This window comes from Oncorhynchus masou, chromosome 15 (assembly GCF_036934945.1).
Source record: "Oncorhynchus masou masou isolate Uvic2021 chromosome 15, UVic_Omas_1.1, whole genome shotgun sequence".
Taxonomy (NCBI): Eukaryota; Metazoa; Chordata; class Actinopteri; order Salmoniformes; family Salmonidae; genus Oncorhynchus; species Oncorhynchus masou.
In genome coordinates this window covers 64,797,361-64,811,409 of record NC_088226.1, presented here as the reverse complement: position 1 = coordinate 64,811,409, position 14,049 = coordinate 64,797,361, and the positions used below count along the sequence as shown (strand labels likewise).

The following is a 14,049-nucleotide window of genomic DNA, read 5'->3' as shown; positions in this document are numbered from 1 at the left end:
TTTTGTCCAATAGAAACTCTCGTTTTATTTGCCAAGCTTTTTGCAACTGTTTGGACTTATGATTTTACAACCCAGTTGAGTGAGCGTATTTTTTACATAATTCCTTTTTCTCAGCGTGCGTGAACCATGTGACAACTGTGAGCCAATGTGACCCTTAATTATCACAGGTTGTGCAATCCTGTTATTTCACCATTGGATGTTGTTAATTGTCTGATATGTATTTATTTATTATGATTTTTTTTAACCTTTATTTAACCAGGCAAGTAAGTTAAGAACAAATTCTTATTTTCAATGACAGCCTAGGAACAGTGGGTTAACTGCCTGTTCAGGGGCAGAACGACAGATTTGTAACTTGTTTTACTAATCCAACACTCTAACCACTATGCTACACTGCCGCCCCATGAGTCAGAGAATTTATCCCAAGGCCAATGCAGTGTGATCATTGTAAAGCTTTTTGGTCAGTTATCAAGTGGTTGCAGAAGGGAGAAGCTGAGATGTCCAAGTTTTGGAAAATATCATATTATGTGTTATAAAAGTGATGAATATGTGAAATATTGCAATTGAGGTGGGAACCACGAAGCAACCTCTTCCAAATGCCCCACAAGGGTCGAAGAGAAGGAGGTGGCCAAAGTACAGAGCATTTCATATGCAGCAGCTGTGAAAAGGGTTGAGGGGTTGAATGGCACACCAGAAGAGTCCATGGCAGTGGATAGGCCGACACTGCAGCATGCAGGGGTTTCCTTTCACCTGCAGGATCCTGACATTTTAAAGGTTAAGAAGGTTGGATTTGTGGCATTTCAGGTATTACAATTTTTTCCTGAGGTCTTGGCTGATTTCTTTAGATTTTCCCATGATGTCAAGCAAAGAGGCACTGAGTTTGAAGATATGCCTTGAAATACATCCACAGGGACACCTCCAATTGACTCAAATGATCGTCAATTAAATCAAATGTATTTATATAGCCCTTCTTACATCAGCTGATATATCAAAGTGCTTTACAGAAACCCAGACTAAAACCCAAAACAGCAAGCAATGCAGGTGTAGAAGCATGGTGGCTAGAAAAAACTCCCTAGAAAGGCCAAAACCTAGGGAGAAACCTAGAGAGGAACCAGGCTATGAGGCGTGGCCAGTCCTTTTCTGGCTGAGCCGGGTGGAGATTATAACAGAACATGGCCAAGATGTTCAAATGTTCATAAATGACCAGCATGGTCAAATAATAGTGGTCACGGTGAACAGAACAGGGTTCCATAGCCGCAGGCAGAATAGTTGAAACTGGAGCAGCAGCACGGCCAGGTGGACTGGGGACAACAAGGAGTCATCATGCCAGGTAGTCCTGAGGCATGGTCCTAGGGCTCAGGTCCCCTGAAAGAGAGAATCAGAGAGAGCATACTTAAATTCACACAGGACACCAGATAAGACAGGAGAAATACTCCAGATATAACAGACTGACCCTAGCCTCTCGACACATAAACTACTGCAGCATAAATACTGGAGGCTGAGACAGGAGGGGTCAGGAGACACTGTGGCCCCATCTGATAATACCCCCAGACAGGGCCAAACAGGCAGAATATAACCCCACCCACTTTGCCAAAGCACAGCCCCACACCACTAGAGGGATATCTTCAGTCACTAACTTACCATCCTGAGACAAGGCCGAGTATAGCCCACAAAGATCTCCGCCACGGCACAATCCAAGGGGGGCCCCAACCCAGACAGGAAGACCACGTCTGTGACTCAACCCACTCAAGTGACGCACCCCTCCTAGGGACGACATGGAAGAGCACCAGTAAACCAGGGACTCAGTCCCTGTAATAGGGTTAGAGGCAGAGAATCCCAGTGGAGAGAGGGGAACCGGCCAGGCAGAGACAGCAAGGGCGGTTCGTTGCTCCAGAGCCTTTCCGTTCACCTTCCCACTCCTTTTTTTCTTTTTGAAAAGTTTTATTGGTACAATTCCTTTAAAAACAGCTCATACATTTTTTTACATCAGTTATACACATAAAAACGGCAAAAAAGCATAAAACACAGCATTTGAAAGTTACGTTTAAATTTGTTAAAAAGTACATGTTGTTAAAACCAGTGAAAACAACTATGAATAAAAGTACTTTCCTTGTAAAAACATCAAATCTGTAAAGGCCATTTAAAATGTGTACTAATGATCTAACAAAGGTAAAATATTTTTAAGACATGAAAAACATGTTAAAAAGCCACTTTGTTAAAAGGCTGTCTTCAGTCCCTTGTACAGGAGCGGGGTGAGTCTTTATCAAGCTCACCTCATCCTGCTCTTCTGAATGGATCATCTTCCCGTCCTTCGGGGCCCAGAGGGGATCCCTCCTCTAGGCGCATCGCCCTAGGCGCCGCAGCGCTGTCAGGCCGTGGCCGCCGGGACTTAGGGTGTTGTGGGGGACCCTTCGCTTGGGGTCGAGGCCCCCTTCCTTCCGTACCACCCCAGGGCTTCCGTGGCTACCATGGCCACTGCCTGGGGGGTGGTCTCTACGTTTTTCGCTACCAGCAGGTTACGGGAGGACCACAGTGCTTCCTTCAGGCATGTGAGGGTGGACCAGAGCTTGGTGAAGGTATTCGATGGAATGGGCCTTCGGCCCACCCCATACAGCACGAGCTGAGGTGTTAGGTCCTCCCCTGCTGGCAGACACGAGGTGATCAGGGGGCCTGCTTCCTTCCACAGGTCCCTGGCGGCTCTGCACTCCCAGAGCATGTGCCTCACCGACTCTTCTTGGCCGCAGCCTGGTCGGGGGCACGCGGATATCCTCGCCATGCCCCGTGAGTGCATAACGGCCCTGACCGGGAGGATCTCGTGGGCGACCATCCAGGACAGGTCCCGATGCCGATTCAGGAGAGCAGGATGGGCCACGTTGCGCCAAACCGTTGTGGGCTCACCTATAGCGAGCCCGCGCACTGGACATACTGGTTCCCGATCCTGCACAAGAGAGAGAAGAGAGCGGTGTTTTGTTAAAACCGTGACTGTTTCTTTTTCCAGTTTAAAATGTCTTAAAAACTTCTGGAGCTGGACGTAGGGCGGGGGTAGCAGGAAAGAGACTGGGGCTCGCAGGTCGACTGGGATCAGCCTCAGAGTCCTGAGGTAAGATCCCAGCCAGAACCGTGCGAGGGCCTGAGTCTTGTTGTTGACCGGGGAGGTGGCAAGGGTCAGATGTAACGCTGTGTAGCGGCTGCCCAGGAACAAGTAGAGGTCAGGCAATGTGCCCTCTCCAGGGTCGTGTCTAGATGTGCCCTCTCCAGGGTCGTGTGTGTCTGGAGTTGGTTTCCTTTTTATTAGGTTAATAAACCTTCTCATTTTTCCTTGTGGATCAGGTGGAGCAGCTTCATGTCTACCCCTTCCCTCTCCAGGAGCTGCTTTCCTGTCCACCAGCATGTGGCACAAGTATACACAGTCCAATTTAGTCTTAGGGTCCTGGGCAATGTATATTTGCCATCCCATTTTCACCATGTGCCTTTCTCTTTTGTCACCTCGGACGGGTTCTGTATCCTCTATAGCCATAAGCTTAGAGACACAGCACATTGTCTTTTCTTTCCTCATTAACCTACCCCAGTGATGTTCTCTCACTGGCTTACATGTTCCTTCCCACCAGCATCTTCTTATTACTCCACGGTGGTCGTTTCTGACATGGTTATTGTCTAATTCATATTCATCATCTTGTTCCCAGTCACTTCTGTTTATCAGCATCTGACTTAGGTAATGCCTAGGGTTCCATAGGGAAAATTTCCCGTCTACCATCATCCAACATTCTGGTTCTCCTTTACTGGTCCCATTTCCCGTAAGGGGTACTGGGTCTCTTTCCCTGGATTTTAGCCACTCTTCACTATTCCTATAGGTACTAGACCCTTTTGCCAACTGGAAAGGTCCTTGTTCTACCGGCCAGAGAGGGTCTTCTAGCCTTACTGGCGTAAGCAAGCTCCCTCTTAGTAAGACTGTATTTCCCTTAACTTGCTGATTTCTACACTCCATACAGCCTCTAGGTTGTATGATTCCCCTGTGGTTCCACATGCATAAGCATCTTTTAGGGTCCCAGGTTCCCGATACTACTTGTACTCCCCGTACACAATTTGTGAATACATGTAGTCCACATGCTCTACACATGAGTATGCGGCCTACTCTTTGTCTCTCGCCTTTCTCTCCGCTATCACTTCCTGTGGCCGATTGCCTAAGGCTAAGATTAGCCGGTCCTTGGTATTGGACCTCAGCAATTGGTTCTCCACAGTTGTCACATGGTACAGTGCTCATATGTCCTGACCCTGTAACATCCATACACTTACGTTCTTGCCACAACACCTTTGTGTTCGCGGCCACCACCACCCCAGCCTTGACTAAATCCTCATGCCAGGTGTGTGAGGCAACCCGTATAGTACCTCCAGAACGGTGCACTTGCAGCCCTGACCTGCAGTTTAGCAGATGCAACCATTCTGGCACTACCTCTGGGGGGGGACATACTTTCTTAAGCTGGGAGATATCTACTGTTATATTACTGTCTACTTTAACTGGGTTAGCACTGACAACCTCAGTTATTTGCTGTCTCTTTCCGTATGTTTTTGGAATTACTCTGTTTCCTGTATCAGCTCCGGGTGGTTTCTTGATCCTAATCCAGTCTCCCACCTTTAACACACAAGGTAGAGGGGGAGACTGGGTGTTAGCTATCTCCACCACTGTGCTGATCCTGGGTAAACCCATTAACTCTCTGGGGCTGGGTCCTGTATCTGTGAGAGTATGATTTAACTCCACACAGGCCTGTGTCAACTTGGGTCCCCAGTCCCTCTACCTGCTTTCCACAACCCCAATGTTGTTTTAAGCTTTCCAATTGTTCTCTCCGCGCAACCATTTGCTTGAGGAGTATAAGGAGGGGAGAATATGTGCGAGACTCCCTGCTCCACTCTCTTATTCTTATACTGGGTCCCATTGTCAGTCCTTAACAATGGGAATGGACCTAGAGCAAGGGTTAGAAGGTTAAGCATCTGCAAAAACGCATTTGATTATTTTGATGTGAGCACTATTGAGTATCCTGTAGCCATACACACCGCTACTATAGCAAACCTATGTCCTAACGAGGTGGCCACCTTCATAGGACCCATAGTATCTAATGCTATCTGCTTCCATGGTGTATTGCATTGAATGTGTTGACCTGCTGTCCTGCCTAGATTACTTACTTTTTGTTCCTGACAGGTAGTGCATTTATTACACATCTCTAGAACTTTCTCTCTAGTGTAGAATATGCTTTCATCTTTTAGCCTTTTCATGAATATTCTGGACCCCAAATGGCCCCAGACTTCATGTAGTGCCTTAAATTGATATTTTTCCTGTTTGTAGAGAACTATTCTTCCCATTTGAACTAGTTCATCTACCTCTTTATTGCCTAGTTGGTTAAAGTCTGCTTCTGCACTTACTGACTCGGCAGTGTGAGCCTTTTAATGACTTACCACTATGTTAATTTCATCCATTAACTCATGGATTTTCCTCCACTCACCCTCATATTGAATTGGCTTATTTTTGGCACCTCTGTACCCGTTATTCTGCCAAATCTTTTTATCTGAGGCCATAGCTCGGTCACTATTTCTATCCTTTTCAGGTTAGACCCTATGCAGTATAAGAGTGCTTCTAATACTGCCATAACTTCTGCTTTTTGGGCCGTCCCTGTTATTGTCCGGCTATGTTTAGTCAGAGTCTCTTCTGTAGCTTTATTTTTCACTATAAAGCCCCATCTGTTTTTTTCTGACTTCTCGCTTCCATCCGTAAACACCACTATATCCCTGGGTTTTTCTTTTGGTGTTTTATGCTTCCTTTGCCTTTTTTTAGGAGGTTCATCTTCTTGTTCCCAACCTTTATCTGCTACAAAGAGTACTCCCTTGGTTCCTACTACATTTCTCCATTTGTCCCAGGTGGTGGTTGTCACCCCTAGCATTTTCTTCGTGTGGTTGTCTGCCCATAACCTGTTTAGCTCCTGGTCTTTTATTATAATTTGTTGACCCTGAGTCAGTGACCCTGAGTCATCTTATTCCAATATATTTGTAATAGGGCCATTTTGGCTCCTTCAGACGTATATTTCATCACTGGTCCCTTTAAGTGTTTACTGCAGCAATTCACTGTTCCTTCCGATCCTTCATTGGCCACCCATATGAACCCGTCCCTATCTATGTCCTCCCCTTCTAATTTGACAAATATCCACAGGGGCAGATCGGGGTTTCTTGGCTAATTAGTCTGGGCTACAGCTGCCATCTTTTTTAACTTTATCCATGATTCAGTCATTTTGTCTGTCCAAATTATGGGCTCTTTCCCATATTGCTTATGTGACAGCTCTAGTTGGTCATTTCGTCTGGTAATGCCCTTATAGCAATGCTTAGCTACTCTGCTGTAGCCGGGTATATGGTTTCTAATATACCCTAGTTTACCTAGACATTTCTGCGTCTCATTCAATGTTTGTGGCTTCTCCATTTTCTGCACTTTTTCTACGTATCCTTCACTCGCAGTTATTCCGTCGCTGATTGTGAAACCGAGAAAGCTGACTTCCTTCCTGCCTATCTGGCTTTTTGTCAGATTCAGTTTCCTGCCTGCAGTATTCAACTTGGTTAAGGCCTCTTTTGTGTCTGGCTATTTTGCATTGCTTCCCTGGCATATGTACTACTCCAATCATTTTATGTGTGTTCTGACTCTCTCTATTTGGTCTGGAACAAAAAATGGTTCATATTTATGACTCCCCTTACTTATAATTATTTAGCGTCCGATAAGCTGAGGAGATTTTGTTCTCCTTGTAGCATATTTATCCCTAAGTGGTTTATTATTTTCATATCTTTTTTAAAGTCCATCCTGAAATTTTACCCTGAGGTGTCCACTCTTATGTCTATGTTTAACTTCCTCTTAACTGCTGCTTTAATGGCTGTGGTTTAAAACCAGCCTTTTTCACTTCCGCATCTGCTTCCTGTTGCCGCAGCTAATACTGTCAGTACCAGATATGGTTTCTGTTTCCAAATATTGACTGACTGTCTCACTGTCTCCTTGTTTACACTAATGAATTTTATAGAATTCAACATTTCCATGTAGTAACCTATAAGATAATTATATAGTTCAACTTAATTAACCCGATACTCTCAATGACCCTGGGTCACAACAGATGCCATATATTTTCGTCATCTTTCTACTACCTTCAAATGATTAGATAAGGCCAAAACACTGCTAAACATAGCATATGTTTTCTGTACTAATGAAATCTCTCTTTCGGGAGTCCACTATATTTTATCTAACAATAACCTGGGTTAATCTTAACTCAGTCTCATCAATAAAAGGCCGGTTTTAAACCACAGCCATTAAACATTCTGTGTATATGTAATTCTGTGTGATTAGTTAGGTATTTAGTAAATAAATAATTAAACCATATTTTGTATTGCTGATTCAACTTGTTTGCCAGGGTTTGTGAAGATAACCAAGAATTTACAACTTTCAGATGCGATTAAACAAGGTGACGGTTAAATATTGACTGCCATTGAGGTAAAAGAATACAAGGTCTTTAAGAGTTTATTCGGAAGATAACAGCTCTATAAACATTATTTTGTGGTGCACCGACTTTCTAGTTAATTATTTACCTGATTAGCTTAATCAGGTAATATTAATTACAGATAAATTATTTTATAGAATAGTATGTCATATCACTTAAACCGGCATAGCCAAAGACACGACAACCCTTACCTGCCTCTCTATACATTTTTCCCCCGTAATCTAGCATGGGTAGGATGGTCATCTGAATGAAACTGCAGAAAATAAACTCCACAAATACAGATGTGCCAAGCTTGTAGTGTCATACCCAAGAAGACTCGAGGCTGTAATCGCTGCTCAAGGTGTTTCAACAAAGTACTGAGCAATGGGTCGGAATACTTATGACATTTCTATTTAAAAAATAAATTATTTACCAAACATTTCTAAAAACCTGTTATTGCTTTCTTATTATGGGTTATTGTGTGTAGATTGATGAAGGGAACACACTATTTAATCCATTTTAGAATAAGGCTCTAACGTGGAAAAAGTCAAGGGGTCTGAATACTTTCTGAATGCACTGTAGATGTGTCCCAGAGCCATACAAAGAGATGTATCTGTTATGCTGGTGAGGCAGCCTTAGTTGTGGAGCACCGCAGTGTCTTATCTTTGACTCAGGTAGCAAACCACCATTTCTAATTTAGCATGGTTTTGATCAGGGGTGGGCAAAATACGACCCGTAAGATGAATCCGATTTAAATGTAGCCAGCTTTGAATTTGTTTAAAAATACAAATAAAAAAACAATAACCGTAGAAAGAGTGTGGTTCACCACCTCGGCTAGATTTCGGCCCCCTTTTTCGGGATGGTCTGATAAACACAGCTGTAGCTCTGCACCTTTCACTGCAGACGAGGAAGGGTGACATCAGCGGATACGCTGGATCTAATGGGGATGTTTGTATTATGCTAATTTGATTTCTGCAGGGGAGCGGATATCAACTCTCTGATTTTTTAAAAACAGTTTAACTTCTGTGATGGGAGAACTGAGGACGGATCAACAACATTGTAGTTACTCCACAATACTAATCGAATTGAGAGAGTGAAAAGAAGGAAGCCTGTACAGAATACAAATATTACAAACTATGCATCCTGTTTGTAACAACAGAGTTGAATACATCCAGTTGGACAACTAACTAGGTATCCCCCTTTCTCTTCCACTAAAGTAATACTGCAGAAAATGTGTGTAAGCAATTATTTTTATGTCCTGAATACAACGTGTTATGTTTGGTGCAAATCCAATACACAACACATTACTGAGTACCATTCTCCATATTTTCAAGCAAAGTGGTGGCTGCATCATGTTATGGGTATGATTGTAAACGTTAAGGACTGGGGAGTTTTTCAGGATAAAAAACTAATGAAATGGAGCTAAGCACAGGCAAAATCCTAGAGGAAAACCTCATTCATTCTGCTTTCTACCAGACACTGGGAGATTAATTTACCTTTAAGCAAGCCAATAACCCTTAACACAAGGCCAAATCTACACTGAAGTTGTTTACCAAGAAGGCAGTGAATGTTCCTGAGTTGGCCAAGTTACAGTTTTGACTTAAATGTGCTTGAAAATATATGACCTGAAAAATGGTTGTCTAGCAATGATCAACAACCATATGGACAGAACTTGAATTCTGAAAAGAATAATGGGCAAATATTGCACAATCCAGGAAAGCTTTTAGTCACTTACCCAGACAGACTCACAGCTGTAATCACTGCCAAAGGTGATTCTAACATGTATAGACTCAGGGGGTTTAATACTTATCTAATCAAGATATATTCCATTTTTTATTTTTCATGTATTTTTATTTTTTACAAACGTTAGAATTTTTCTTCCACTTTGACATTACAGAATATCTTGTGTAGATCATTGACAAACAATGACAATTAGTCCCATTTGAATCACATTTTGTCAATACTTTCTAAAGGTACTGTTCTTCATTTATTCTAACAACTCATATTTGAGAAAGTTCATTTTTTGATTTATTCCATATTCAACTTGAGGCCATCACCTGGAACAAAACTATTTGTCTCTCTTGAAGTTGCATGCCATTCTCTCTCCCTCTAATCCCTCCCTCTCTCCTTCTAACCACACCCCTCTGGCAGAACCAGGAAGTCCATCCTCCTCCAACAAACTCTTATGACGAAACAAAACTGATCTGAATCTCGTTGTCAACTGTCTGTGTGAGAGTAAACAACCGTCCAAATGGCTCAGCAAGGAGTTCAGCTGGACACGGACCAGTTCTGTTGTTCTGTCTGGATCTACTGAAGGAACCAGTCACCATCCCCTGTGGACACAGTTACTGTAGAAGCTGTATTGAGGGCTGCTGGGATCAGGATGTTCTGAAAGGCTATAGCTGTCCTCAGTGCAGACAGACCTTCACTCCAAGGCCCACTCTGAGGAAAAATAACATGTTGGCTGAGGTGGTGGAGAAACTGAGGAAGACAGGAGTCCAGGCTGCTCCCCCTCCTGCTCTGTGCTATGCTGGACCTGGAGATGTTGCATGTGATGTCTGCACTGGGACCAGAAAACAGAAAGCCCTCATGTCCTGTCTGGTGTGTCTGGCCTCTTACTGTGAGACTCACCTCCAACCTCACTATGAATCCCCTGCTTTCAAGAAGCACAAGCTGGTCAAAACCACCGCACAACTACAGGAGAAGATCTGCTCTCATCATGACAAACTGCTGGAGGTTCTGTCGTACCGATTAGGCCATGATACAGTGTCAGCTAGAGCAGAGAGGACTGAGAAACCGGTAAGACCAGATCAACTTGTTGGTGACTGTCTGATAAACAAAGAATTAAAGATACAGTAGGAATTAAGACTGTTTGAATATGAGATCATTCAAATTAAATTGATCCACGGCAGAACAAATATGAACACAAACCTTGATTATATAGATATGTTAACCCAGACTCTCCAAATGTATCACCATTTTCTAAAATCAAACACTATTATCATTCTGAATGCCCTTTAATGAGTCCAAAGTTCAGTCTCAACCCCTTGATACATGTATGCCTACCATAAAAACTATAATCATTCACAGAGCAACATAATATCACATATTATTATTAACATAATATATAATATTGTAAAGGGACCATCAATATTTTAGACCTTCCTCTCTATGGGCCCTATGTCACATCACTATACTTTTGATCTTTTTTTTCTTTCACCTTTATTTAACCAGGTAGGCTAGTTGAGAACAAGTTCTCATTTACAACTGCGACCTGGCCAAGATAAAGCATAGCAGTGTGAACAGACAACACAGAGTTACACATGGAGTAAACAATTAACAAGTCAATAACACAGTAGAAAAAAAGGGGGAGTCTATATACAATGTGTGCAAAAGGCACTACTGGACAAATAAAGCTTGATAGCTCATTGAAGAGAGATAGAGAGAGGGGCCCTTATCCAATCCCACTGACCCCACTGTTGGGAACAGGCTGTCTGGACCCCTTTCAGAGAACCCAGTTCTACCGAGGGAGAAAACAACATCTTGACCGTTACACCAAGAGGACATTCCTTATTGGGCCGAGTGCCGACACTGATTTTGATGTCTCAGGCGGACTACCTCATCACATAACCTTGAGTAACCACGGCTGACTCATGTCCTCTATACATTCCTGTCACTTTCTCTCAATTAAATTACATTTAATTCAAAGGTATTTATTGGCATGGGAAACATATGTTTACATTGCCAAAGCAAGTGAAATAGATAATAAACTAAAGTGAAATAAACAATCAGACATGAATAGTAAACTCACAAAAGTTTGAAAGGAATAGAGAATGTGTACCAACAGTAATAGGTGTGTCAGAAATACATGCTGGCTCTCCGTCACTCACAGGAGGGGGTGACGAGGGCCTCAGCCAGACCCAGTAGGATGTACTGGGGAGCCAGCTGGAAGCAGGCCATGGAAGACACCTGGAGCACCTTCCCTGACAGGGCCTGCTCCGTCAGAGGATAGCCCTTCCTGTGGACCTCAAACAGGCCAGCTACCAGGACAGACAGGCCCACTACCAGGACAGACAGGGACGCACTCATGAACCAGTGCTGGGAGAGGAGAGGAGAGAGAGAGAGACATTAACATTGACTGAGTCATTGATGAGGATGATATTTGTTGTTCATGTGTGTGCGTGCCTGTGTGTGTGCTTACTGATGACTCTGGTGGGGGAGAAGGGTGTTTTCTCTATGGACAGGTAGCAGGAGGTGACATACTCTACTTTATGGATCAGAAATGAACATTAGATTTGCCTTTTTTTTTACTCCCAACATCTGAAAAATGTGGTACTTGTACTTTCCACTGAAATTAAACATGTAAAAATCTCATGTGAAGCATGTCAGTGAAGAGGCCTGATGTTCTCCATTACATTGACCTGCCTGAGTGATGCAGGCGCAGTACAGTATCTGCAAGCCGTACAGAGCCTTGCCAGGTCCTTGACGTTCTCCACGTGTGTCTCTTCAGAGAGATCAGGAACACCCCAAAGTGGTCAACAGGGAACTGCCTGCACAACAAACATATCAATACTGGAATAGACCACAACAACCACATCAATACTAGAATAGACCACAACCACCACATCAATACTAGAATAGACCACAACAACCACATCAATACCAGAATAGACCACAACAACCACATCAATACTAGAATAGACCACAACAACCACATCAATACCAGAATAGACCACAACAACCACATCAATACTAGAATAGACCACAACAACCACATCAATACTAGAATTAAGTGATCATGCCCGAGAAGCCAGTGTTTGGAGGATAAATGGCTGTTGTTAGGCCTGAGACGAAGTTGATATATCCTCCAAACACTGGCTTCCAGGGCATTATCACTTTTTTGCAATGGGTTACCAACATATTCAGAAAATGGTTGATATATTTTCAGCAAAAACTTTATTTTGATGAATTTATTCATACTATTTCGTCCTTCCACAAGATGTAGTCCGGACACAAATCTAGGGTTGCTACCCAAACCGGCTGGTCGTTAATTCTATTGGTTCGTTTGCCAGTCGTTCAGTCTTTTTGTTCTGTATCTATGGACGTGACCCAGTCGATCGTTCTGGACGTTCCATTGGTGTACTGGCTGGCAACATTCTTATCCCTTGCTTGCTAGCTAGCCAATTACGGCTAACTTACAGTCACGTCAAACAGTGCAGCCAGAATAACAACAAAGTAGCTGCATTTGTATAAGCTGTTTTCTAGTGACATTTATTTGGATACATCCATAATAATGAGCTAGTGATGCATGATTTTGCCTTGCATAGAAAAGGTGCTCTCTTGTCAGGACACTGTTGTTCAGAGGAGCTAGCCAACAACACAGCTAACACAATCACTTCAAACTGAAGCTGGAAAGACTGCAAACTAACTGCACTTAGTTTAATTTTACATTTTCTAAATTGACATTTCTTTGTATATTGTATATTCATAAAAATTATGCCAGCTATTTCATGATTTCGACTGGCTGAGAAACTCTGCCTGCCAGTCTGTCTCGTTCCAACTCCCGACATGTTCATTAATATGGGACAGCCGGAGATTGAATTTGAATATTGAAACAGAGTTGCAAATGTCAGAGAGGCAGACAGACAGCAAGGTTTATACAAATCTCCGTTGTTGAAAACTAAATGTTATTCTAAAATAAATCTGAGATAATGTCCAGATGCATTTATATAGTGGAGATCAAGTTTATAAATTGCTTGGCTGGGCTGATGAGAAAGTGGATTGCACTGTCAGATGGAACTCCATATATATAGCCAGTGGTAACTTGTGGAATAGAAACCTATTGGAATGCAGTTTTAACCAATCAGTATTCAGGATTATACTCACCTGGTGTATAATAGACCACAACAACCATGTCAATACTAGACTAGACCACAACAACCACATCAATACTAGAATAGACCACAACAACCACATCAATACTAGAATAGACCACAGCAACCCCATCAATACTAGAATAGACCACTTAAACCTAGGTCTATACATACACTAACACAAAAAGGTGATACATAGTCTGTGTGAAGTTGAGGTTGTGTTACCTTTTTTGGGCCTGAAGTTGAGGTTGTGTTACCTTTCTTGGGCCTGAAGATGAGGTTGAGGTTGTGTTACCTTTCTTGGGCCTGAAGATGAGGTTGAGGTTGTATTAACCTTTCTTGGGCCTGAAGGTGAGGATGAGGTTGTGTTACCTTTCTTGGGCCTGAAGATGAGGTTGAGGTTGTGTTACCTTTCTTGGGCCTGAAGATGAGGTTGTTGCAGACCATGTGTATGGCGATGAGCATCAGCAGCACAGACATGAAGAGGATGAGGAAGCCCCGGTTGTTGGCCACTGATTGCTGGATGTAGGCGATACCCAGAAACACTATCGTCGACTTCAGGTTCACCAGCCAGTAGAACCTGAGAGGACAACATAACAACAAGGGTTGATTGAGGGTGTGAGGGAAGATGTTGTGTTCTGAAGAGAGATCCTTGAACTACATCTTCTCTCACTCTATCTTGG

General features: G+C 43.0%; 1 protein-coding gene, 1 long non-coding RNA gene and 1 pseudogene across 2 annotated transcripts; 1 reads left to right on the top strand and 2 right to left on the bottom strand.

The window, feature by feature from the left end:
- Positions 1-478: 478 nt before the first annotated feature.
- Positions 479-3,514, bottom strand: LOC135556902 (uncharacterized). Its single transcript, XM_064990310.1, has 3 exons — positions 2,271-3,514; positions 1,639-1,761; positions 479-1,362 (listed from the first exon to the last, which is right to left on the bottom strand). Exon 1 carries the CDS (start codon positions 3,512-3,514, stop codon positions 2,387-2,389), a length of 1,128 nt encoding a protein of 375 aa, XP_064846382.1. The 3' UTR covers positions 479-1,362; positions 1,639-1,761; positions 2,271-2,386.
- Positions 3,515-9,744: 6,230 nt separating this feature from the next.
- LOC135556652 (E3 ubiquitin/ISG15 ligase TRIM25-like) lies at positions 9,745-11,867 on the top strand (annotated as a pseudogene).
- On the bottom strand, positions 11,501-14,038 carry LOC135556654 (uncharacterized). The gene is made up of 3 exons (XR_010458033.1): positions 11,919-14,038; positions 11,695-11,757; positions 11,501-11,591 (listed from the first exon to the last, which is right to left on the bottom strand). It is a non-coding gene; the product is annotated as an uncharacterized LOC135556654 (long non-coding RNA).
- Between the last annotated feature and the right edge of the window lie 11 nt (positions 14,039-14,049).

What these genes read in the sequence shown, in the direction of transcription:
- LOC135556902 (XM_064990310.1), bottom strand. Translation starts at nt 3,514, where the DNA reads ATGGCTATAGAGGATACAGAACCCGTCCGAGGTGACAAAAGAGAAAGG.